General features: G+C 48.7%; 1 protein-coding gene across 4 annotated transcripts in view; it reads right to left on the reverse strand.

Annotated features, from left to right (window-relative positions):
• Window positions 1-5,594: 5,594 nt before the first annotated feature.
• Window positions 5,595-24,758, reverse strand: part of Sertad2 (SERTA domain containing 2) — a 117,672-nt gene continuing 98,508 nt past the window's right edge. For all 4 annotated transcript variants that reach the window (XM_057772259.1, XM_057772258.1, XM_057772257.1 and 1 more), the window contains exon 2: window positions 5,595-10,758. In XM_057772259.1, the coding sequence (XP_057628242.1) occupies window positions 9,810-10,754 (945 nt within the window). In that variant the 5' untranslated portion in view covers window positions 10,755-10,758 and the 3' untranslated portion in view covers window positions 5,595-9,809. The remainder of the gene's footprint in view (window positions 10,759-24,758) is intronic.

The following is a 24,758-nucleotide window of genomic DNA, read 5'->3' on the forward strand; positions in this document are numbered from 1 at the left end:
AACCCACTCACTCATGACCGTTTAGGCTCCAAGGCTTGGACAATCCCACTTCTCTGACCGTTCACAGTCATAGCCTGTATGTAGGCTCCATACCGGGAACTGTACCTGGAGGTCATCTCATGGTCCTGGGGTCTCCAGTTTAACTGAGCCTGCACATTCACTGATGGCTTCCGGGACTCTCTTCAAGAACTCCAAGTCAGTCACACGGTGTAGAGCCGGTGTAGAGCCTCAGGGGCTTCTCTCCATGACCCCCTTCAATCCCCAGGTGTCCACTACACCTGAGGCGATACTTTCACCAACTTTCACCAATGGCTGCGCCTAGCTTCCACAGCTGTTCTTTATAAGGGGCTTCTCTCCATGACCCCCTTCAATCCCCAGGTGTCCACTACACCTGAGGCGATACTTTCACCAATGGCCGCGCCTAGCTTCCACAGCTGTTCTTTATAATGCCTCCAATCAGTAGCTCTCATGAAGCCAAACCCAGTTCACACTTGGGGGATTCTTACATGTTACTGAGTTTAGCTGCCAGGCTGAGAGACAGCCCTGGTATCTTCTAGACCACGGCTTCTGTGTGCTGCCTCTGGGGAAATAACTCCCCAGAGACTTTGCTTCAAACTGTGCTGGTCTCCTCTTAGTCATAGATGATTCTTCAGTTCCAGCTGACCAGAAACTAGAGATCCTTAATTCAAATATCCCACATGCTTTTGACAGTTTAAGGGCCTCGCAAGCATCCCTGTGAAATGTCACAAGCCAGGTCTCTGTTATTTCTCACAGCAGTCTCAGCTTACCAGTTCCTAGAAAACATCCCATTGTTCTGAGCACTCTAGCCCAAAGTTCCGAATGCCACCACAATTGCCCCAAATCAGCATGAAAAAAACAAACAAACAAACAAACAAAAAAAAACGTCAAAGCGACGTCGCATTGCTAAATTACCAACTTCTGTCCTAGCCTCCTTTGTTGCTGTGATAAAATATGAGGAAAAGCAACCTGGGGAGGAAGGACTAGCTTGGCTTACACTTCAGATCAAGTCCTGTCGTTGAGGGAAGCCAGAGCGAGAACTCAAGTCAGGAATGCAGTGGCAGGAACTGAAGCAGGGGCCACTGGGAAAAGGGGGAAGGTGGCTTACTGGCTTGCTCGTATACTCTCCAGGCCCACCTGCCCAGGGATGGGACTACCCATAGTACGGGGGGGGGGGGGGAGCTCTCCCACATCCATCAAGCACTCAAGAAAATACTCTTGGGCTGGAGAGATGGCTCTCAGTGGATAAGAGCATTGGCTGTTCTTCCAGGGGTCCCGAGTTCAGTTCCCAGCAATCACGTGTTGGCTCACAAGCATTTCTAATGGAATCTGATGCCCTCTCCTGTAATGCGGGAGTACAGACAGAGCACTCACACACATACATACATACATACACACACAAATAAATATTTTTTTAAAAAGGAAAGAAAATGCTCCACAGACATGCCCATGGCCAATCTGATGGAAGCAATTCCTCAGATGATCTCGGTTTGTGTTGACTTGACAAAAACTAGCCAGCCCAGAGGCTATTTCCCAAGTCTCCTCTTTTATGGCCTGTGGCCCCCGGACAGCACAGCAGTGTGTCCCCAAGGTACATAAAGGGGCCTCATAACATGCTTGGGTGTCTGCTCCCGTGCCAGCTGGACCACCTTACCTAAGCTTTCTGGATTGGAGTTTCCCGATTTTTGTCAAGAAGGTGACCTGAGACTGAAAATACCCACCAGAGGTACCTTTGCCCATCCTGCCTCCCCCAGGGTCCTAATCCCAGCTGCTGACCAACAACCTCCCCCCCTTTTCTTTTTGCAAATCATGCAGCTCAAGCCTGCTGCCTGTCTGTGCTAGCGCCATGGGCTTCTACCCTCTTGCCAGCAGGTGCTTCTTCGCAGAACCGTGCACCTGTTCGTGCTGGCAGGCCAGCATGGGCAGCCTCTCTGCCTAGACTGTTCCTCCATTCCTTTATTCCTGTACATCAGAGCTGTAGACCAACTCGGCAATAGGGAAACCTACCACACTGACAAAAGAGCTGAAGGGCTGAGTAGCTGAAGCCAGGCACTTCAGAAGCATCCGACCAGTCATGGGTCCTCCTGGACCTTTCATGGTGACTCAGAAGTTCCCAGACCTTCATGAGCCAAGCTCTGGATCCAATCACTGGGTCTATCTCAGAGTCCAGAGCTGAAGACAAGTTCATCCGACCCCCAGACACAGGCCTCATGAGGCAGAGGGCAACCCAGCGTCCTGTGGCAGCTTCGAGTAGGCAGGAAGGATGAAGAAGGGTTGATTGACAGGCAGAGAGGAAAGCGAGGGAGAGAAAGTGGGAGAAAGGGCTTCCCACCGTCAGGACAGGTTGGGGAAGACCTAGGGTTCGGCTCACAGTAGGTGCTGGCTTTCTGGCTAGATTGTTCATGCTGGCCATCTCACAGCTGGGACACTTCCATCCCCTCAACTACGGGTAGGCAAATGTTTGGAGAAAGGGGAGGTTCTCCAGGGCAGACAAGGCTAGACTTGTTCCTCCCAATGGCTTCAGTGGACGGATCTTTGCTGCAAAGCTCCAAGAAAAAGTGTGGATTCCCAGTGTCTTCAAACCACAACTTCCCTCAGTGGCTGCTGCGGCAGAGTCCTGCAATGACCTTGGAGGTCCCCTCTGCCTCTATGAACTGCCCCTCACCCCCTCCCATGCGCGCGCACACACACACACACACACACACACACACACACACCCTCTCTGAACTGGCGCAATCACGGCCATCTGAGAAACACTGTGGCTTTACACACATCAGGGTCCTAATCTCCGAACCCTCTCCAGACCCAACAGGCGCACTGCACAGGAGAGCACAGCCTGGGCAAGGGCAGGCCACACAGCACTGACTTGGGCCACTCAGCTCAACCCTGAGGCAGCTGACAGATTCTTCTGCTAGGGTACAGAAATGGGGCCACACGCTCCCCACATTACACGGCCAGAGGAGACATCGGAAAGGAAGCCTGTTGGCCGGCGAAGGCGGGAGGGGACCCTGGGAGGGGAGGGTTGGATTTGCCCCAGACTTCTCCCGGGAACACAGGCCAACGCGAAGGGTGTTGAGAGCTTCCTTCCCCCTCCCCCACTGTTGGCTCCAGCCTTTCTCCAGCCTGAGCTCTGCAGCAATTTCTTGTCACTGCTGAACAATAGGCCTTGCTGGCAGCTGGCAGCTTGGCCCTGCCTGGGAGGTGGGGGAGGTCTGGAGAGCTACGGGGCTGAGACAGTCAGCCTGCTTCAGAGAGGGTTTCCAGCTCCGGGGACAATGTCACCATGTGTTGCCCTGTCCTGTCATGCACATGACATGCCATCCCAGATGCCTTGAAGGCTGGCAGCTCAGGGCATTCAGCTTTGGCAAATCCTTGAGGCCTACAGCCCAAGCCAGAGATATTCAGTCATTCAGTCTCCTCTTGCCCCCACAGGACAGTGGCTAACCTGAAGTCCCACAACCAGGGCAGGAGAGCCTTTGAGCACCTGGAGTGTTCAGCCCTGAAAAGCTCTGCCCCGCCTCCACTCCCTCCTGCTCCTTAAGGCAGTGATGAAGGTAGTCAGGACACACACACACACACACACAGGACCGGAGTTCCCAGGCCTTCAGGCTGAAGCCAGGGTGTGCTGTGCTAAAGAGATCTCAAGATTGACAGAAACTACAGTGTGAACAACTCAGGAGGCCGAGAGAGGAGAGCTGCCGTGTGGTCATCTGAGACCAGCCTGGGTGACAACTGCTTCAGTGCACACCAATAAAAGCAAACAGAAACTTGTTCAGGGCCAGAGGGCAAGAGATGAGCAGGCTGGGGAAGGTGACAAAGGGGCACAATTGGTACAAACTCAGGTATTCTGCTATGAACCAGGCTGGCGCATCCCTCAGAGACCAGCCAGTGCCACTTCCCTTTTCTGTCCTCACAACTGACATCAGGCTTCTTTGAACAGAAGACCTACTCCCAGACCCCTTACAGGTCTAGAGCTTTCTGATAATGTCTCCTCCTGTGTGGCTTCCTTGACTGCTGTCCGCTCTGGTCCCTCCTCCCCAGCTCTTGGTGCACTGGGGTGTGGAGGCACACGTCCTTCCCCAAAGCCCCAAGCCTGGCTTGCCTATGGCGGACGCTATCTTAAGGACTATGTAGCTGTAAATGTCAGCGTTAGAGAATGTTTTTCTGTAAAGGTCCGAATGGTAACTCTTTTGAACTAGGAAAGTCAACTTAACTGCACCTGCTCAGCTGTGCCACGGAGGCAGACACCGGAGGTGACACAGCTAAGCAAGCATGACCAAGATCTAGGACTTTACCACTTATTAAAACAAGCAGGGGGTGTGGCATGCCGAACCAGGGAGAAGAGGAACACCCCTGGGGTTCTGCTCGTCAGAACTGCAGTGTTGCAGAGAAAACCACTTGCAGCGAGTCTAAAGCCAGGGCAGGATTTGCCAGGGGACTTCACCATGTCCAGGGCCCTGCAGGAACTCAGGAGACTGGCTCTTACGATGGGGATGCCTAGACGGATTCGTGGACATGCTCTTGAGGTTGGCCTTGAAGTGAGGATGTTTCGCCCAGGAGAACAGAAGCAAGGGCACAAAGGCAGGGTGCTGGTGTGTGCCAGAGATGGGGCCGTGCAGGTGATGAGCAGGGACCTGGAACAAGCAGGGGTGATGCTAGGTGCTGGCCTTCTCTTTCTGTGGAGGAGTGGACAGCCATTCCTCACCCAAGTCTTGTGCACCCTCTCTCTCTCTCTCTCTCTCTCTCTCTCTCTCTCTCTCTCTCTCTCTCGATAAGGTCTCCTGAATCCAAGGTGGAAGGCAAACCTTAAGCTTATCATCCTGCTGCCACTTCCTGGGTGCTGGGGACAGAACTCAGGACTTCCCTGAGGGACACGGTGCTCTGTGGAGAACAGCTCCGTTTCCAGCCCACCCACCTCCTGCCTTCCATATCTCAAAGCTGATTTAACGGAGCACAGATTTTCCAGGTCTCTCATACCCACCTGCGCTGTCTCACCGGTTAGCAGTGGCCCAGCCGTCAACGCGTGCCTGGACATCCCCACCCCAACTAGCCCCCCGAGACTGGCATTAAAACATGTTACCAAAATCACCAGGACAGGAAGACCAGTGACACACGGACACCGGCAGTAGGGGAAGATGACAGAGGGTATGTATGGGTCAGAGAGGCAGCGACGGGAAGGTGTCAGAGGGGACAAAGAGGCTGGAACTGAGGGGACCCCGAGAGGGCCAAGTGGCCTACTGGAGGAGACGAGGCCAACAGGGAGAGACACTCTGCACCTCAGGTAGATGGTGAAGCCCAACAGCTGGAAGGGGCAGGGGCTGGTCACAGATTTTCAAGTCCTGAGCAAAGGTGGGAGACAGCTCAGGTTACAGACAAGGCAAAGGCTCTGGGCAAAACCCATGTCTGGAGAGGGCTGCGTCAGGAAGGAGAAGGAAGTTAGGGGGGTCTTGGGAAGCCAGGACAGGTCTCAGCAGGACAGGACGAGCACGGTGAGAGCACCCGGGGGCTGCACCTCAGTGGGACCAAAGAGTCACGACACGGTCAGAAGAAAACACAACACAAGTCTCATTCTTTAACTGTTTATTGTATAATATAAAACTACAAAAGACCGCTCATGTCCATGTACACTTAATCTGTCCAACTGTTCAGAATACAGCCTGAATGAACCTACATTGAACACAGCCCTCTGGGTTCTGATGTGACATCTGTAATATTGCATAGAAAAGGCACAGCTCTCAGGTCTGTGGGGGAAAGGTCACACCGACTTTCGACAAAAAGCCCTCCTCGAAATCCACGTCCCCAACAGGTCCCTATGTACACGTTCCACACGTCAGTTGTACATACGGACTGCTTTTCCCTCCCAAATTCCCCAAGAGAAGTCCAAAAATTGTATTGGCTTTGTCTGCAAGAGCATTTGACCCTGGCTAATCTTCAAGACCCATGTAGACTCATTCTTGGAAGCACTGGAAACAATCGCACACAGGCAGACGCACACCCCGCCAGCATCCCGGGGCGGGGTCCACACCAGAATTAACCGCTTACAGCTAGGACAAATCAAATATGCTCTTCTCTCTTTGCTATTGTCAGAAATGTATAAAGGTCCAATTTGTAAGAGCAAGGTTTCAAAATTAAGACAATTCACACAAAGTAGAGGAACAATTGCCGCATAAGCAGTCTCTCTTTTATGTCTGTCATTTAAGAAGGCTGCCCTTGCGGTATTCATAATTCATTGTTTACCACAAAGGTGGTTAATAAATTTAAGCTTTAAAAATGATCCGTAAGTTGATACTTTGGCTCTTTGGAGCTTACTTCGTTAAGAAATTTTCCTTGATTGACCTCAGGACGGTTGGGGCACTTCAAGGGGCTATGGCGATAAAAAGCCCAGTTGCTGAGGACACTCGAGCGGTGTGGGAGGTTGTGGCCACTCCTCACCCTTTGGTATGAAGGTGGGTGCCTGTGTGTTGCCCCTTCTGTCGTAAGTCAAAGTGCTACTAAGAAAACTTTAAAAAATTACCAACCCTTTTATGCTCGATTTTCTTAAAAATTTAGAGGTATTAAAACATCCCCCGCCCACAGCTTTTGCATATTTTAAATCGACCCACACTGGACCAGATGGGTGAAAATGAGTGTCGACCGTGTATCTGATGCAAAGACAGGGTGGGGGCCGCCTCGGCTCCCCCTTTAACACAGACTTACATTCCTACGAGAAATACATTCCTACCATACATTCTGCACCATACCAGCCAGCTGTTGTTAGAGCGCCACAGTCAAATAAATATATTTACAAAGGAAAACAGAGGAATAAATAAGTTATGGGGAAGCCACCACTCTATGTCTCTCGGGAGTCTGCTCCCGCCTTGCCACGCCATTGCACATCACAGCCGTCAATAACAGCCTCTCGGGCCCTGGCACCCCAGGCCGTCTGCCCGCCTCTGGGTGCCACAAGACTGTCTTTGTGAAGGTGAGCCGCTGCTGCCAGGAAGCATCTGGAAGCATATCCCACACTCAAATTGGGACTTGATCTCACTCTGACTCCACCTCTTCCCTGTTGGGACATCACTTAATATAAATAGGACACAAAGTCAGTCTTAACTCTTGATGGGCTTGCTCGGGTTTCCCAGGCACAACTGGAGAATACGCGCGTGCCCGCTGCTGCTGGGGAAGGTGTTGTGATGGTGAAGAACTGGGGTCGGAGAACTGAGTCTGGGCGGACACGTCTCTGTGCTTATCTGAACTGTTGCCCAACATAAGGGATCGTTTAAACACGCAATTTGCTGATCCAACAAAAGTACAGTTGTTCTAAGTTACTGTAAATCAGTTTTTGACAATGGCAATCAACTGCTTTGTGCCATTCTTGTTGGGAAGAATCAACACATGTATAAGCACATGTATGGAGATGTGTGTGGCATGTGGCCAGTTCATAGGATCCTCCAGTTCTAAAACACAGAGGATGGGATGGGTAGACCTGCTTTCTTCCAGGAAGAAAAGTTCTTCAAGTGGACAGGCACAATGACACTTGGAAGCATCAACAACCCTCACCTTCTCATATGGTCCCTGGTCCTGCATCAGAGGAAACACATGTGTGATGGTGAGAGGCCCGTGTGGAAGGTGCCCGCAGGAGGACAGGTGCAGCGCGATGGGCTGTCCTCGCCGCTCTACAGAGCTGGGAAGCAGCCCTTCAAACACACGCACACGGGAAAGGGTAGATTAGAATGTAAAAAAGTATTAATCACACCATACACAAATCTTCTGCCTGGATGAGCAGTCCTTCATCACAAACACATTTGCTTGCCATGTGCATTATAAAAATAAAACTATCTATGGCTTGTTTAAAGTGCCATTTACAAACTTATCTTTTTAAGTGGCCAGAGACCCAATTTTATCCATGGCAAGAAGTGAGCAGAACTGGTGACCGACAACAATGACAACAAAAACAAAAACAAAATCCCATAATTTAAAAATTTTAAATAAATATAGAAGTTATTCCTAAAGAAGCCATCTGCATAACAATACAGGTTGTAAGCTGCACTCCACAGCTGAAGTACCACTGTGAGAAAGGAAGGCAAACAGAAAGGAGGGAGGGCGGCAGACAAATGGGCATGATACACGGACAAGCACTACAACTGGGGATCACTGGATATAGCGAGCCGCTTTGGGGGTCAGGAGATGGGAGGGCCAGAAACACGCACAGAAATTCCCGTTGTGTATTTGGATATAACAGCTTTGTAAAGTGTGGTTAAATCAGCAGTTAATTAAAGAAAGCAACCAGATTGGACACCAGGATGTAAGGTGGCGGATTGTGGCTCTGGTCACAGATGTTGAGAGAGTGCATCCCGGACGGCTGAGGTGAGCGGAGCTCACTGTGGTGATCACGAAGATGCCATCTGCAGCTCTTAGCAACAGAGGGAACAAAGCTCCACCAGGGAAGGGACGCTGGGAAAGGCAGTTCAGCAACATGATGGATGCCTTCCGGGGAGAATTTCTTCTTTAGGAGCCCTAGCACTGAAGTAGGGCTCAGCTCCATGAAGAGGTCAGTTGCTTGTTGTAAAACTGTTATGTAAAATTGTGGTCTCATCATAAAAGCTATGCCCAAGGGGTAAGACTGGGGTTTGCATTTTATAAAATTCAAATAAAAACAATTAAAAGAGCAAACTTGGCATAAATACAGTCTTTCTCCTACTCCCCCATCCTTGAGACAGGGTTCTCACTGTAGAGCTCTGGCTGGGCTGGAACTCACAGAAATCCACCTGTCCCTGCCTCCCAGTGCTGGAATTAAAGGGGTGCGCCACCACACCCGGCCGTGAGTACACTCTTACACAAGATGCTATAGCCTCTGCTCAGAAGAGGGAGCTAAGGAGACCATCACATCAACCCAGGATCCGCAGCCATCTCCCCCACAATGGCTTAACGCAAGTTTGATGAGCAGACAGGGCTCTGGCTTTGGAAGTCACAGTACTGGCGGGTGATCGTGCCAAGGGCTGGTGATTGTGAAATTTGGGTGTCAGATCACCTGGCCCTTTATTAAAGCGCTGTGTGTGTTTGCATTTGGGGACATCAACTGCAGATTGATTTGATCCAATTTTCTCTTGCACCATACACATATAAAACATTACGACTCTATAAAAGTACAAGTGCAACTTGTACAGCTTACGTTTGCAGGAACTACGTGAGCAAATCCTATCAAAATAGCTATCTCATATGTATAAACAGCATTTGTTCTTAGAAAAACAATATCATAAACTGCAGAATCTGTACAAAAATATAAAATAAATTTGGGCAGCAGTTTTCTAAACAGCCATGTAAATGCAACACTTATGAGTAGTTAATGCCTCTAAAAAGGCGGAATTGCCAAGTCAACTTATTCAGGGCAAAACGCCAGGAAAGGTACTGAGATTATCCAAATAATATAGATATATATTTTTTTTTTACCTCTTGCAATAAAACTTATAGAAAAAATAGACAAATATGCACACGCAATTTACAGCTTTTCCAACGCAATCCTTGTGCTTCATTTGAACTGCTCATGTTCACCTTTCAACATTAGCAACACAGTCTTCAAACGTCTTCTCTCCTAGGCCAGGGCAGCGGGTCTCTGAGGAGCCCACGCAGAGAGTGTATTAAAAGTGGTCATACTCGAATGAAGGCACTCCAACTCTGCTCAAAGAAAATACTAGTGTGATCCGTTTGTGAAGGTTTCTTTTTCTCTGAAAAAGGCAAGCAAGGGTACATGCACAGTGCGGAGAAACTGTCAGGGCGGAGGGGACGCTTGCAGGGCCTGGCTAGGCACAGTCTTAGGACCCAACAAGAACCTCCATGATGTGGTCTAGCTCTGTGAGATCCATTTTGAAAGGCTGACTTGGGGCGACAGGCTGACTGCTGTAGGGGGCCAGGGTCTTGAGGAGGTCGTCAGCTGACACCGGGGCCATTTTGGAGGATGTCCCTGATGTGGATGTGCAGGGGTCGAAATCGTACATGGATGTGTCAATGTCAGCAAACAAGATGTCGTCCAGGGTCAAGTCTGTCAGGAAACCTGTGGAAGTGGTGATTTCAAAATTCCCAGGCAGCGAGTCCATGAATCGTGAGTCATCCGGGCGGCCTTCCTGCGGCCCATCAGGCTTCTGGACGCCGGACTCACTGGAGGTTCCTTTCGGGCTGTGGGCTGCCGACGTCACGACGGCCTCTGTGGAGGTAGATGTGGGACAGAGCTCCTCAATCTCGTCCAGGGCGGAAGAGAAGCTGTCCTTTTCTGGCGGGAGGGCTGGAGGAGAGAGTCTGGGAGGAGCCGTGGGCGGCACAGCCGGCAAAGTGCAAAAAGTGTCGTCGTCCTCTAGCAGGGAGGCAGGGGTGAGGCAGGCCTCCAGGGGTGCAGTGCTTCCTGGGTCACAGGGGTGAGCGGGAGGCGCGGCCGGGTGCGTGAAGGCAGGTGGGGCCTCCCTGCAGCTGTCACCCAGCGAGTCGCTGGGCTGGGAAGTGGGGGTGAACGCAGGCCTCAGGCTGCCTTCCTGCTTGAGTTCCTCCTGGATCCGCCTCAACATGTTGTTAATTAAGACAGTCTTCTGCAAGCTGGGCTCTGTCAGGGGCCTGTGGTTGTACAGTTTCATAAGGGAAATGTTGAAGACAGTCTGACGCTGTAAGGTGTAGGACGCCCTGGATGGACCGTCGGAGGGGGACACGATTTTGCCTTCCAGCCCATCTTCATGGTCATCAAACTTCCGCTTCCCTCCTTTACCCAACATATATCTACAAAGGAGAAAGACAGGAAACAGCGTGAGTCACATGAAGGCTAATTTCCACCGTGAGAAAAGACGCCAGCTTAGAGGTTAGGACCCGGCTGCGCAGGCTCCTGCCCGGAGTACTCAGAGCAGGTGGACTCACGGGGAAGACCCTGTAGACGGAGAAGTAGGACATCCACCCTTGTCCGCCTGCAGAGCAATTTCTACCACTAGGTAATCCTGGCCAACGTTCTGTGTGAGTAATGTGTACAACACGATGCAGAGAAGTTAGGGGTTACCATGGAAACCATGGTTTTGACTTTCTCAGCTCGTGTGCTTGCATTCGCATGCCCAACATTATCACACAGGTTCAACCTCCCTCCCCCAAATGCATTTATTTTTAAAGCTCAGGAACATACAACGCACAACCTCAACAGACAGAGGTGTTAGAAATCACAGCTTGAACACAACTCCAACAACTGAAAGCATCAAGGGAGAGAAGGAAGAGCACATACAGTTTTGGTAGAACCGTGTGTGCTTTCAAAATGCTTCTCCTTCCTCATTATACACAGAGCCTTCCTGCCTGTCGGGGGACACGTGGTGAAGCTAAGTGACCACAGAGACTGAGCGGCCGCTGCCTTTCATTCTAGAGTAAGTGGAATGCATGTTTCCCAACCCGGGTTTCTGCCTGGCTCTGTCTGACAGCACACAGTTGGGGATGAACATTACTGCTTTCTTTGCTTTGAAGCCATCTGCTTTGACTGTGAGCCCTGCTCCTTGGGTACCGGAGACCTGTCATAACCAAACACCTACCGTGACGACAGAGACCTGGGTGTCTGAACGAGGTAAGGTTTTTATATCCTAGACCTTGAGAATCCGCTGAAGGTTACAGTGAGGTCCCGTTCTGAATACTGCTGCCTAGCTGGCGGTCACTATTGCAATAGCCCTTCCTAGTCCCCCGCCACCCTGCCACCCCGACACCCCTTTCAGAACTGCTGTGGACACAAGTTCTCAGGACCAGCCCTTGCCCCACAATCCTTACTGTCTTGTTTTTGTTTAACATTTTGAAGCAGACTTTCAATACAAATCCTTGTGCCTCAGCCTACCAGGCCCTGGGTTTCTGTCTACTCACCACGGTACCCAGCCCAACCTGGCTTCCTAACCACTTCTCAGAGTAGGAGGCGTGGTTTCACTAAGCTGGGCACACTGCTCACTGCTCTGAGGCACTCAGCCTTGGAGCCAGCGAACCCTCTCCTCAGGCGCTTGGCAGCTACTTCGTTTTCCGCCAGCTCTTCCATCCCTTCTTCACTCCTTCTCTAAGACAAACTCCACTGCTGTGGTCTCCCAGGTGGGAGGAGTCACGAACTTCCTCCTCTGTCTCACAAGTCTTTTGAATTTCAAGTCTGGTCCCCAAAGGAAAGGCTAGCAGAAGGAAGACACCCCCAGACATCCTGGAGGCCAGGGAGCCTGGCACATGACCCCATGGAGGATGTCTGACTCCTGGAGGGAGAGCTAACACAGCTGCAGCCTGTCCATGCCGACACCGCTCTGAGATCTGTCGCTGCTTCTAAAGAATGTGGAATTACTTGATGAAACCGCTTCCCTCATTTCGTAAGCATTAACAAAGATGGGTATCAATCAATCATTAGGACCAAAAAAACAGACCAAAGACAGCAATCATTGCAACTGTTCGGTGAGACAAGGAGGGTCTGATAAAAAATGGCTGGCTTATCCCACCTCTCCCAGATTCCTACCTCTAGTGAGTCTACTGCCTGTCTTCCTTGCATGGGAGTATCTGTACTCATTCAGAGAAGAGATAGCCTACATCACTCTGCAAAACAATGCATCAGAGCCGCCACCAGACAACTGGATTTTGAAGTAATTGTATTCACATTTATATGTGTATCTGCTTACAATTAAAGCATTTAATACTCTCAGAAAAAAAATGTTCCTTTGACTAAACAGCTTTGGAAATGCATTTAATTTGGACACGGCGCTATCTGATCTGTTAGTTATCCTGTGATCAGGCCACTTAAATGTGCAAGTGCACAAATATGTACACCACACCCCAGACCAGCATTTCTCAAACTACTGTTCATAGGTTGGGCTAGCCTGTGAACTGGTACCCATTCAGATGACGTAAGCAGAGGCACTGTATTACTTGGAGAGAGGCTAGCCTGTGAGCTGGCACCCATTCAGATGACATAAGCAAAGGCACTGTATTAGGGAGGCTTATAGCAAATTACAAAGTGGCTGTTGGGTCTGCAAATCTACCCTACAACGCAAGCTTTTACAAGCTTTTTTTTTCTTCATTTTCCTTTTACTTCACTTTTCAAATAATTGTTTTTATGCTTTACTGAAACTCACAAATGACTGGGAAGGGATGGGGCTATCAAGATGGTCCGTCAGCACGGAAGTTTGAGAAACACTAAAATACAGTCAAGACCAAACCAGAAACTCACTGCCATTCGGCACTTTTACTGATCTTCTCCGGTAAAGATGACCTTTGGATAACAGCATGTAGACATCCAATCGTTAACATAAACTGAGCACAGGCCTGCGACCAGAATACAACAGTATCGCCTATAGTTTTTGCTCCTTCCCTTCCTCCCTCCTTTATCTCCCTCCCTGTATTTTTTAGATGAGATGTCTGCCAACCAAAATGATCGAAACTTTTAGACTTAAGCAATCTGCGTCTTAGTCTCCTGTCTCTCGGTTACAGACACACAGAACACAGTACTTTTTCAACAACACACTTCTTTATAAAGGTCTACGCCTTTGATCTCTGACTCAGTGAGTCAGAGCAGGTAGATCTGTTGAGGTCCAGGCCAGCCAGCCAGGGCTCCTCAGTGAGACCCTGGTTTTTTTTTCTGTTCATCTGTTTGTTCAGAGTGTATGCATGTGTGCACATCTGTGGGGGTCGGGGATGGTTGCTGGAGTTAGTTCTGTCCTTCCACCACGGCTCACGCAGAGATTAAGGCTCTCAGTACACACTCCTCAATGAGCCATCTTGCTGGCCTACTAATACATTTCTTTAGAAATAATTGCCACTTCTACAGAAGTCACACCTACAGGCTGGAGAGATGACTCAGGGTTAAGAGCACTTGTTATTGTTGAGACCCAGGGTTCAGGTCCTAGCACTTCCATGGTGACACACAGCCATCTCTAACTAGTTCCAGGGGGCCTGATGCCTACCTCTGACCTCATGCCCTCTTTTGACCTCCAAGGGCACCACCAGGCACACAAATTGTGCATATATACACATGCAGGCAAGACACTCACACATAAAAAGTAAGATAAATCTAAAACAAACAAAAGAAAACCCACACCCAGGCGTGTGATGCTGCAGGCATTTAGCAGAATTCCCACAGCTGAACGGCATCTGTGGAGATGTTTTCAGTGTGAGAAGCAGTTAACTTCCAATTAGAGTGAGCATCTGGCTGGAGCTGCATGCTAACCCTGGTGTTGAGGAAAGCCTGCAGAGGTACCTGTTCTGCTGTCTTCAACAGGAGGGTGAAGGGACCCATATGCAAAATCTGTAACCAGGACCAGGTAGGCAAATTGAATCTTGGGTGTTCTTCATATGTGTCAATAAGGACCTCTGGTGGACTATGTCTCAAACAGGCTTGTTTCCATGTTTCTGTTTTGTATTGGAATCAAATAAAAATGGCTCCCCGCACCCAATGAAACTGCAAAATGTACACAATCTAGCTAAACCATATAGTAAAGCAAAAGTGTAACAAAGCTGACCGGAGCATCCCCCTAAATCTGACTGATACAAGGTAACAGCCTTGCCATTGGCTGGCTCAGAGAACCTCCAGCTCCACAGAGACCTGGCTTTGTATGCTCCAACTCCTTAAGCAAGCTATAACTCAAAGAAGACCCGGCATGCTCTCAACAGCCAGACAGCAACAGACAGGCACACGCACGGCCCTGCTGGTTGCTTTGGGCCTGGCGCAGGCTACTGGGCAGGGTGGCTGGCTCCTCAGAAGCCTTTCTCCTCAGACACTCAGAAAAAAATAACAATAGCTCTTTAAGGGAAGTTGGAGAGGCACGTGACCTCTCAAAAGGCCTCACAAGGGGCAGCCTGCCTGAGCAGTAGCTCGGGCTCATTAAGGGATTCCTGGGAAGGTTAGAAAGGGCTCCAGAGTCACGGCCCTCTAAAGGGACACTGGATACTAGCTTCCTTGCAGAAATACCTGGGCTTTGGTGCTCCGCTCTGTCCCCTTCCTCAGCTTGCAAAGAACCAAATCTACCCAAAGAGCAGATGAGCTCCTAAGGTTTGGGCTAAGTTAGGACACCCCACGGGGCGGGGGGGGGGGGGTAAGGGGTGGATGGCCCCTCCTCCTTTCCTCTCCCGCTACCCAAACCTAAAAACTGTCCACAATTGCTTTTCTTCCGAATATCTAGTGGCTCTTACTGTAAGGTTGGAGATAAAATGTGACCCCTTCCCAGTGGTTAGGAACAAACTCTGGACATTCGAGACTCAAAACAGCCTCACTCACACTGGGTAAGCGCTCAGACAGGGAGCTGCACCGCTCCCCCCCCCCCCCCCCCCCCCCCCCCCCCGCTCCCCAGTCAGTATTTTGTAAAGCTAATCTAGCAAATACTAACTGCAGAAAACTAAAATGTAATCGTAAAGGACAAACACATTGGTAGGAAACAAACAGAACTGAACTGTGTGAGGCATGGTCTCTAGTGCACAGCTTCTCACAGGAAACCCAAATGCTCCAAAGCTTTGCTCTAGTTAATCCTAGCACTGGGAAGGCAGAGGCAGATAATCTACTCTGTCTCAACCAAAAACACGGCAACAGAAAAAAGACAAGTTTCAGTACAACTTTCCTCAGAAGACAAAGGTCTAGACTCTAGACAATCAGAAGACTGTGATCTGCTACCCACGGTCCCACAACTCCAGGCCCTGAGCAAAGTCACAGGGTATGGGTGCAGCCCTGCAGCCTGAAGGAGCAGCAGAGATGAGACCCTCTGGAGCCCGCTCGGTGGCCCCATTTGCATGTTTGTCAACCACCTCCAGAATGTAAGGCCCCTAGGGGCATAAGAGGTCCGTTCTGTCACCTCAGTATTCAGCTCAGGGCCCCTCCCTGACACCAAAATTGTCCTCAGTAAATGAACAGTTAAGGGGAAAAAATGAAAAGACAAGAGCAGAGGAGCATGGCTGCAGGGCTTCCTCGCTGACACCTGCCGACTGCAGGATGGGCTGTACTATGGAGCCTTGTCCTGCCCACCAGGACTGGCAGACTCCGTGCCAGTCAAAAGAAGATGTAAAAGTTTAACTCAATTCATTCCAAACAATGGCCATTATACCTGACAGGAGAAACACACTAAGATTTCCTTCACTTCTCACTCAGACAGGGTCAAAACTGATACCTGAGTCCCAATTTCAAAGCAAGGAGATGACTGGACAAGACAGAACGAATCTCACATCAAAGAATGCCTAAGAGTAGGCAGCGGCACCTGGTCATCAGAGCGGGGAGGCTAGGGGCAGTGCTCCGATGAGCAGAACGAATGTGAGCATGCTTAGCATCCCGGATGTGGGCAGGTTAGGATGAAAGTGGACTCGGGCAGTCATCAGTCACCGTGGAATACCCCGGGGCTTGACTGATTGCTACCTTGTACACATTCTAAATGGTGTGCACCAATTTCTTCTTGAACTTAGAACTCAGGGTTTGCATTTTCCAGGGATATAGTATAATTAAGTGACACGGTTTTTCTTTTTTCAAAAAGATTTAATTTGTATTTATATGTATGGGTGTTTTTGCCTGTATATATGTCTGTGAACCACTTTCATGCCTGGTACCCACAGAGTCTAAAAAGCGTGTCAGACCTCCTGGAACCGGAGTCACAGACAGCTGTGAGCTGCCATGTGGGTGCTGGGAATCAAACCCAGGTCTTCTGAAGGAGAAACTATTGCTTTTAACCACGGAGCCATCTACCTCTCCAGCTTCCATGACGTGGTGCCACCCTAACCGTGGGGTCGTCAAGAAGCCACTTCAAAGAGGTTGCCGGTGAGGCACATGGGTCTTGTGAGGCTGGCCACATTCCCTGTCACTTCCTTCTTCCTTATACAGGTTCAGTGTGGCCACTGGTGTGACCAGGGACTGCTGAAAAGACAGACAGCATCGACGCTGACCCCCACCACCCCAGGCCTCTTCGCTAATTTATTACTTTTGACGACAAAAAGGAGCCAAGAAAGAGAAGGTTCCCAAGAGAGCGTGAGTGATTTCTCGCCTGCATCTGTGCTGCCTGGCTCTCAGCTCTTGTCTTGGAAAGCTGCTCTTGGGTCCGTGGCAGGGAAGGGTGCTCCTAACTAAATCAACTCCACAGCAGAATTCGGGGTCTCGGCACAGAGAGTGAGTGGCAGTCCAGGGGAAACTCCTGGCAAGGGGGTGGACCACCTCTGGCTGAGCAGACCTAACACTCCAGCTGTGCCCAGCCCGTCACCTGGACCGAACCTCCTCTAGGAAGTCAGCTCACATCTTTCTTGGCAGCACTCGGGAGGCAGGGCTCTGTGAGCTCAAGGACAGCCTCGTCTGGGGAGCTCCTGGCTGGCCAGGGGAGACCCTGGCTCAAACAAACAGCCAAAGAGACTGGTAGAGGATGTTTTCCCTTTAATGAGAAACTGTACTCTTCTCTTCTACCCTTTCCCCCCTCAGCCTAGCCCCTCCCAGTCACCAGTCACCAGGTCTGCGGCCATTTCTGAGGCCCAGCCAGGAAAGTAGAACTCTTCCTCTTTCTCTCTGCCTCTCTCTCAGAGGCCGGACAGAACCTAAGTGTGCTTTTTTCTGATACTCTGGGCTTCCTCATTCTTTCTAAAGCTGTCCTCCGTGTCTGCCCACCATGTCAGCGGAGGCCATGGCTGTGTCTCTCTCTTCCACTCTCTTCCTAGGGTAGCCACTGACATTTATAACTTTTCTGCCCTGGGGGTGTTCCTTTAAACTCTAATAAGCGTCCCTGCGCTTCTGGTGAACTCATTCTTACCTTTTTTTTATTAATGAGATTAAGACCCCCCATGGGGGGCACCCTGTTTCCACTCTAACAACTGTGGCTATGGTTGGGGGTAGAAACTGCAGAAACAATTTCTGAAACAGAATCTTCTCGGCTCCTGGTCTTCACGCCTTTGGTGTCCTGTTTTGAGGTGGTCCCTGACAGACAGCCCTACCAGCCTGGCCTTCCCTGGCGTGAGTCACTGTGCTGTGGTGGCAGCAGCTGGCAGTGAGGAAAAGCCCTGTCCTGCTTCAGTGGGGAAGCACACTGGCTTAGACAGCCTTCCTCCCTTAACATGTCACACCCTGAAGAACACCTATACCATGACACCTGATCATATCTAAGCTTTTAACGCCTGCTTTCCTCCTCAAGGCACAAAGTAGTGCCAGAACAAAAAGATCACACTGCAAGGGAAGTGGTGGTCAGGGATGCTGCAGACCCAGAGAAGCTCAGAGAAACAGACCAGCCTCTAGGTCCTGGGCGGTAGCTGGGCACAAGGGTACATGATAGGTGGGAATGGCAGCGGGCAGTCTTCAGACACCAGTGAAGGGCCAAGGTCAGGGGAGCACCAGCAACAGAGGTAACAGCCCACCAGGGAAAGAGGCTCTGTCGCTGGCAGACAGGGGAAGACGGCGGCACTCCCACCCCTCCACCATGCTGGCGACAAACTGTGAGGCTGGAATCGGGAAGACCTTATTTTTAAACCGAAGCCTACCCAGGGTTTCAGAGGTCTCTGCAGTAACATCCATGCTAATTGGTAAGTAAGACAAAGCCTCCCCTAACGAATCAGCGAGGTAATTATAAAGTCACTCTCTACATCAGCCAGTCCCCCGTGCTCACCCAGCCTGCTGTAACCCGACACCCGCCCGCGGCTCCACTCTGCCTGGCCCACAGTCCCGCAGGCCAGCCCTGCCCACCCAGCCCCCTGCAAACTCACAGCCCTCCTGAGGGCCTCCACAGGCCAGGAGATGAGCTGAGCTGGCCCGAAGGCCAGCCTTCATGAGTATTTAGGCAAAAAACTTTATAATGTGGGGTTGTTTTATAATGTCCACATTTTAATAAAATTTAGCTTTCCTCTTGGGATTTTCACACGCCTCTATTAAACTGGATACGATTTCTAACGCTGATTTGTCAACTATTATCATTTCATTTGAAAGCAAAAGGAATTAAAACAACCAATTACACTGAATAAACAAGAGTATAAAGAAGAGCGATGTGGAAGGATAAAGTCTGCCCTGTTGGTGAACATGCGAAAGCCCAGCCAGCTTTCGGACCACGTCAACAGCGGGACATGTTTCTACACCCTGGCCTTCTGTCCCTTGGAAACTTTAGGTTGCGATGCCAACCCCAATGGATGGAGGACACGAGTGGTCTTCCAAGGGGAATGAAAGTGCTAACAATTCCTTTATTTTACCCCACAGTTCCGGCCAGTGGCAATTTCTGAACTTACATTTTCACAGAAACATACCCAACATGATTGAGGCCCCAGGTTGGTAGAAAAAACGCCAGACACAAACTAAAGATGGTCATGTAGACAAAACAAGATCAACAGAATGGTGACCCCTTTGAAGCTGGTGAGGAGCACCTTCTGAGTCCGTCTGGAATTTTCCATAAAGTTAAACAATACATAAATATTTTTAAAAAAACCTACAAGTAGAAAAAATCAAGTAAGCGCAGCAAATTTCTTTCACGAGAATTACACTAATTCCATAGGCATGTTTACACAGATGAGAGCTCCTGACAGTCTATGTAAACAAGCATGTCCAGTGCAAAGCCTATCAACGCTGAAAGACGACATCGCATCCACCCACACGGGGGCGCCACAGAGCAGCAAGGCACCTCCAACTCCAAGTCCCGAGCTTCAGGGTTCTCAAAGCATTTACACTTCCAAATTCTACCTCTGATTCAGGAGTCCACAGGATAATGCTAAAAGCTAGAAGCCTTGCCAAGCCCAAAGCAAATTATATTATGCTATGGTTCAAACTTTTATTGCCTGTGTATAAGCAACACCAGTGCTTCAGAAACGACGGTTAGGACCCCTGGAGGATTACTGAATTAAGAACACACACAAAAACAAGCACCAAGTCATGAAGTCGGACTCGGAGGAGGGGACAGTTCAGATTTTAGCCGGGGGGAGGGGGGCTCTGAGGCTGGCTTCCAAACACACAGCAATCTCCTGCGTTCGCAACTCTGAATTTTACTGGTGTAGCCACTTTCTATAATCCTATTGCCCCCTAGTAACAGCAGAATGTTTCCACACCAAACAGACAGTGCTTCAGGCAGTTATCTGAGAAAACCATTCGTCAGGAACACGGAGGAGAAGCCATTTAATTGTCAAATGTAAAGCAGTTAACCTCGGGGACACACTGAAGCAGGCTACTGTGCACTAGCTGGATTCTCTCTAGTCGTATTACAAGCTTAGGTTATACGATGCTTGCTCAATAGTAATGCTCCTAACAGATGAACTAGCATCTCTTTTTCATTTGAAAACCAGTAATTATGAACAGATATCATAATGATTTACATTATGAAGCTGCTTCCTAATCATTTGGTGTCCAGGGTACATCTTCAGCATCCTGAGTCTACAGTCTCATTAGCATTAAGGAATCCTCAGATTTGACTTTTTCCCATAGGACTGCGTGCCAGGGAGGTTGCTCCAACTCTGCCCCTCCCCCATTCCCGGGCACAATGAAAATATTTTTCTCCTGTATTTATAATTGCGAAGATGGGATTCTGGTTTCAGCCCTTTGTAGCATCTTTTCCCTAAAGATACCTTGTTTTTCCCTCACAGAAGGGATCCTTAATAAACAATGTCAAGGGAAAATAAAAGAAGACTTGAGTAGGAACCAAGCGATTTGTCAAAAAGCACGTGAAAGTTTCCCTTTTGGCTTAAAAATCACCAGCAGCCATATGGACACAGTAACTTTAAAGCCAATTCAATGTAAAATAAAACTGCATTTGAGCTAACTAGCTAACTGATCACTAAAACTGAAGAATAAAACCTAAGAATGCAACCACAGAAAATATTTTAATCAAAGTGTTTCTTAAGAGTTAAAAGATTAGCCGGGCAGTGGTGGCGCACGCCTTTAATCCCAGCACTTGGGAAGCAGAGGCAGGTGGATCTCTGTGCATACCAGGCCAGCCTGGTCTACAAAATAAGTTCTAGGACAGTCAAGGCTACACGAAGAAACCTTGTTTCAAAAAACAAAAACAAACAAACAAGAGTTAAAAGATTAAACTGAAAGAATGAATGGTGAATTTGAGGCTCATGTAAGTAGCCCACATATTCAGAATATTTATTGTAATTGCCTTTATGAATTAGGTAGTCAAGGGCAGCAGAGATGGCTCAGTGGTTAAGAGCACGGGCTGCTCTTCCAGAGGTCCTGGGTTTGATTCTCCCCTCCCACAAGGAGGCTCACTGGCCTCTTTGGGTACTAGGTGCACACGTGGCGCACAGACACATGTGCAGGCAGAACACCTATGCACATAAAAGAGCAAAATAATTTAGAATGGAAGAACTAAGCTGCTAAGGTTTTACAAACAATTTAAATTTTGTATTACATACTTGAAATAGTTCACCCAGTAGAAAAGGTAATGAAAATACAAACTAAAAGGTGGTAAATACTATAAAAACAGCCATTTTTTTCCAGGCTGTTTTGAGATTAAAAGCTTCCCTCAAGAACCTCAGATATTTATAACCTATTGAATTTTAAGCAAAGTCATTTAGCTAAATAAATCAAAATAATCAGATTACCACATTAAGTATAATAAATATTTATTCCTAAAGAAAATAGTTAATAGCTCCACTTCCAGCACTTTGAAGGTCCGATCCTCGTGGAAGGCTTTCCTCGAGCCCACCCAGGAGCAATTATCCCTAACACTGTTTGTCCCACCTGCCTTTGGGAGCAGCGGGGCCATCTGAGAAACTGCGCTCTGGACTTGTAAATCAACTACTGTCACACAGCTAAGAATCACTCCCAGCTGAAATTAACTCTATTTTGTATCTCTGCTCATAGTGAAATAATTTTTTTAAATCAGTATTTCAAAAATTGCTTTGTGCTTATTATTTCTTATTGTTTATGTAAGACCTGGGGTTCCATCCTCCAGCATTACAAAAATCACCAGTTTGCCCAGGGCTCAGCATAGAGCACTTTCCTGGCATGTCTGCGTTCCATCCCCAGCACTGAGAAGAGGGGCAAACACAGCGTCAGAGAAGCTCACCACATGTCTCACCAGGAAAGAGTAAAAATCTGAAGCCATAGAACCCAGGTTCTGCCAAACAGGCTTCTGGGAACGTAAAGAAAGACCCAAAGACAAAGACATACTTAGGCACAAAATGTTGAAAATGGCCCCTTCAAAAAGGAAGAAGAATCTGGAGAGCTACCACCTGAACATCTCATTTGTGTGGCTGGAAGCCTGTGAAAACCTGTTCTGGTAGAGATGACCTTGGGACTTTCGGATTCCCTGAGTCTAACTTGGGCAAGGCTTCTCAACACAGGGGTGGGGTGCTCCGCAGTCTACTCCAAGTTCAGAACCAGCATGGGCTGGAGCAATAGATAAGCAGTTCTCCAGAGAGGAGAGCAAAGGGCTCGGCGGCAGAGCTGCAGCCAGGGACTTTCAGGACAGCTCTGTGACCACTGTACAGTTGGGGACACGCTACTGTGGCCACCAGGCTGACAGAGCCACTCTAGTCACAGACTGTGGGGTAGAGTCAGAATCCCTTTCCCTTCACCGCTCTAAGCAAAACTTAGAAGATGAAGAAGAAAAAGTGTGGTTCAGTGGCTTCTTCTCAGTTAGTTGCTTACGAAGGGTTTTAAAGGTGGAAAGAAAAGCTTAGGTTAGTTAGGGAGCCTGTGAAGCTGCAGGTTTTGCAAAGACACAGCCATAGTATCGTAGATGTGCATGAGTTTGAAGAACTTAAGTTTGCTGCTACTTAGAGTTACCAGAGAAACAAAGCTGCCTTTGGGCACCTTAAACTAGTCAGACTGGCTATAGCAGTCGCACAGCCTGCCGCAGCTATGTCCTCCGCCCTCTCCCTCCGGCCCCCACCCCCACGTGCCCACACAGTTCAGTCCACCTCACCCATCCGTGTTCCTGCCAACCCTGCTGGGAGCATCGGGTGTGAGGCCAGGAAGCTCCATTCTGATCTGAAAACTGCAGTGGGGGCAGAACATAGTGTAGGTGACGCTAGGCTTCTCCAAGAGATCTACACAGCCGTGCTGCTTGACTCTGCGAATCATAACAAGTATTTTCAACTGAGCCCAGATGACGGACAGAGGATCCTGAGAGGAGACAAATGAGTCTTCCTGACTTGTAGAGCCCTCAGACAACAAACAGCCACCTTTCCAGAAGCAAGCTGCACGGTCCAAGAATGTATTTGCTTTGTTCTATTAAAAATCATGTATTTTAAAAGGTATATGCTGTTTTTATCTTGAAATGTAATAATTTATACATTTTTCAAGCATGTTTTTGTCTCATGATCTTGGGGCGGGGGGCAACTACAACAAAGAGTCTATTTATTACCCAGAATAGGAATGCCGCCTTATTAGGCTGACATATGCCATTCACAGATTCATACAAAGAATGAACTGCTCGTCAGTGCTAATGGAGAAAGACACAGCTCCACACAATGAGTGACGGACGCTCCAGGGGACAGTTCTGTCCAGAAGGCTTTCCCAGTGTTTGCACAGGACAGAAGTTTGCCTTTAAGACTAACTACACTGTTTATTTAGGACAACAGATTTTTTTTCTTTAAAAAGCAACCCAACTTTGGTAGTTGTTTCATTCTGAAATATTAAAATCAAATTAAATACCCAGACCTTTTTTTTTTATTGAAAAAAAATTTTTTTTCCCGCTTCCTCCCCACCTCCCATTTCCCTCCCCCTCCAGACCCTTCTTAAACAGAAGTCACAGCCTATAAGTGTTAACGAATGTTTAATGAGTATTTATGAGTGGCAGATAGAAAATGCAGTGCTGGTGCACACACAGGGGCCACAGCGTTTCCAGTCAGAACTAACTAAGGGAGCCTGAGACATAGCTCAGCCGGCAAAGGTACTTGCCACTCAAGCATGGAGTCCAGAGGTCAGTCCCCAGAACCCGAGTGAGAGAAGGAAAACTGACCCCACAAAGTTGTCCTCTGACCCCACATGAATCCTTCCTGCACCACACGTGCACATGCGCGCGCACACACACAACTTTGAAAAACATCTAATAGAGAGATATGTGAAGGCTGGCAATACTCTTAGCACCAGGCCCTTTTCACTTAAACTGAAGCTTTGCCCTCTGGTATCTTTAGCATAGGTCTGATCTTTGGACTCAACAATCAGACATGCTTCCTGCAACTAGAGCTCTCTCTCTCTCTCTCTCTCTCTCTCTCTCTCTCTCTCTCTCTCTCTCTCTCCCCCCCCCCCCCACAGCTGCTAAGTTTAGGAAGTTCTCTAAGTACAGTAGAGTTCACCTTTCTGAATACCATACTTACTGTTCTGCAAATAATACTAAGTGTCTTTGTTTTGAAAATATAAATAAAATTAAAACAAAACTCACACTTTGGCTGGGTGATGGTGGTGCACGCCTTTAATCCCAGCACTCCAGAGGCAGAGGCAGGCGGATCTCTGAGTTTGAGGCCAGCCTGGTCTACAGAGGATAGCCAGGACTACACGGAAGAAACCCTGTCTCAAAACAACAACCCCCCAAAACAAACAACACCCCCCAAACCAACAGAACTCATATTTTTACTAGTGTTCTTTAATAAGAAACCACAGCAAAAGAAACTTTAAAAATCTTGTTACGGCTCTCACCTTTCTCGGTTTCTAGAGTCTACCATATTCTAAGCAAGGACATTCTTGAAGCAGGAACTTTTTTACCTTACCATCAGAGTGCTGTTTAACGCAGTGGCAGCCATAAGATCTCAGCCACCACACATACATTTAAGTGACTTAAAAACAGAAAATGATATGTTGCTTCCTATGCCATTGTTAATAACTAGTCTTAGTAACTGGGTAAAACTTGTATTTCTGTTCCTCAATT

Source organism: Chionomys nivalis, chromosome 6 (assembly GCF_950005125.1).
Source record: "Chionomys nivalis chromosome 6, mChiNiv1.1, whole genome shotgun sequence".
NCBI lineage: Eukaryota > Metazoa > Chordata > Mammalia > Rodentia > Cricetidae > Chionomys > Chionomys nivalis.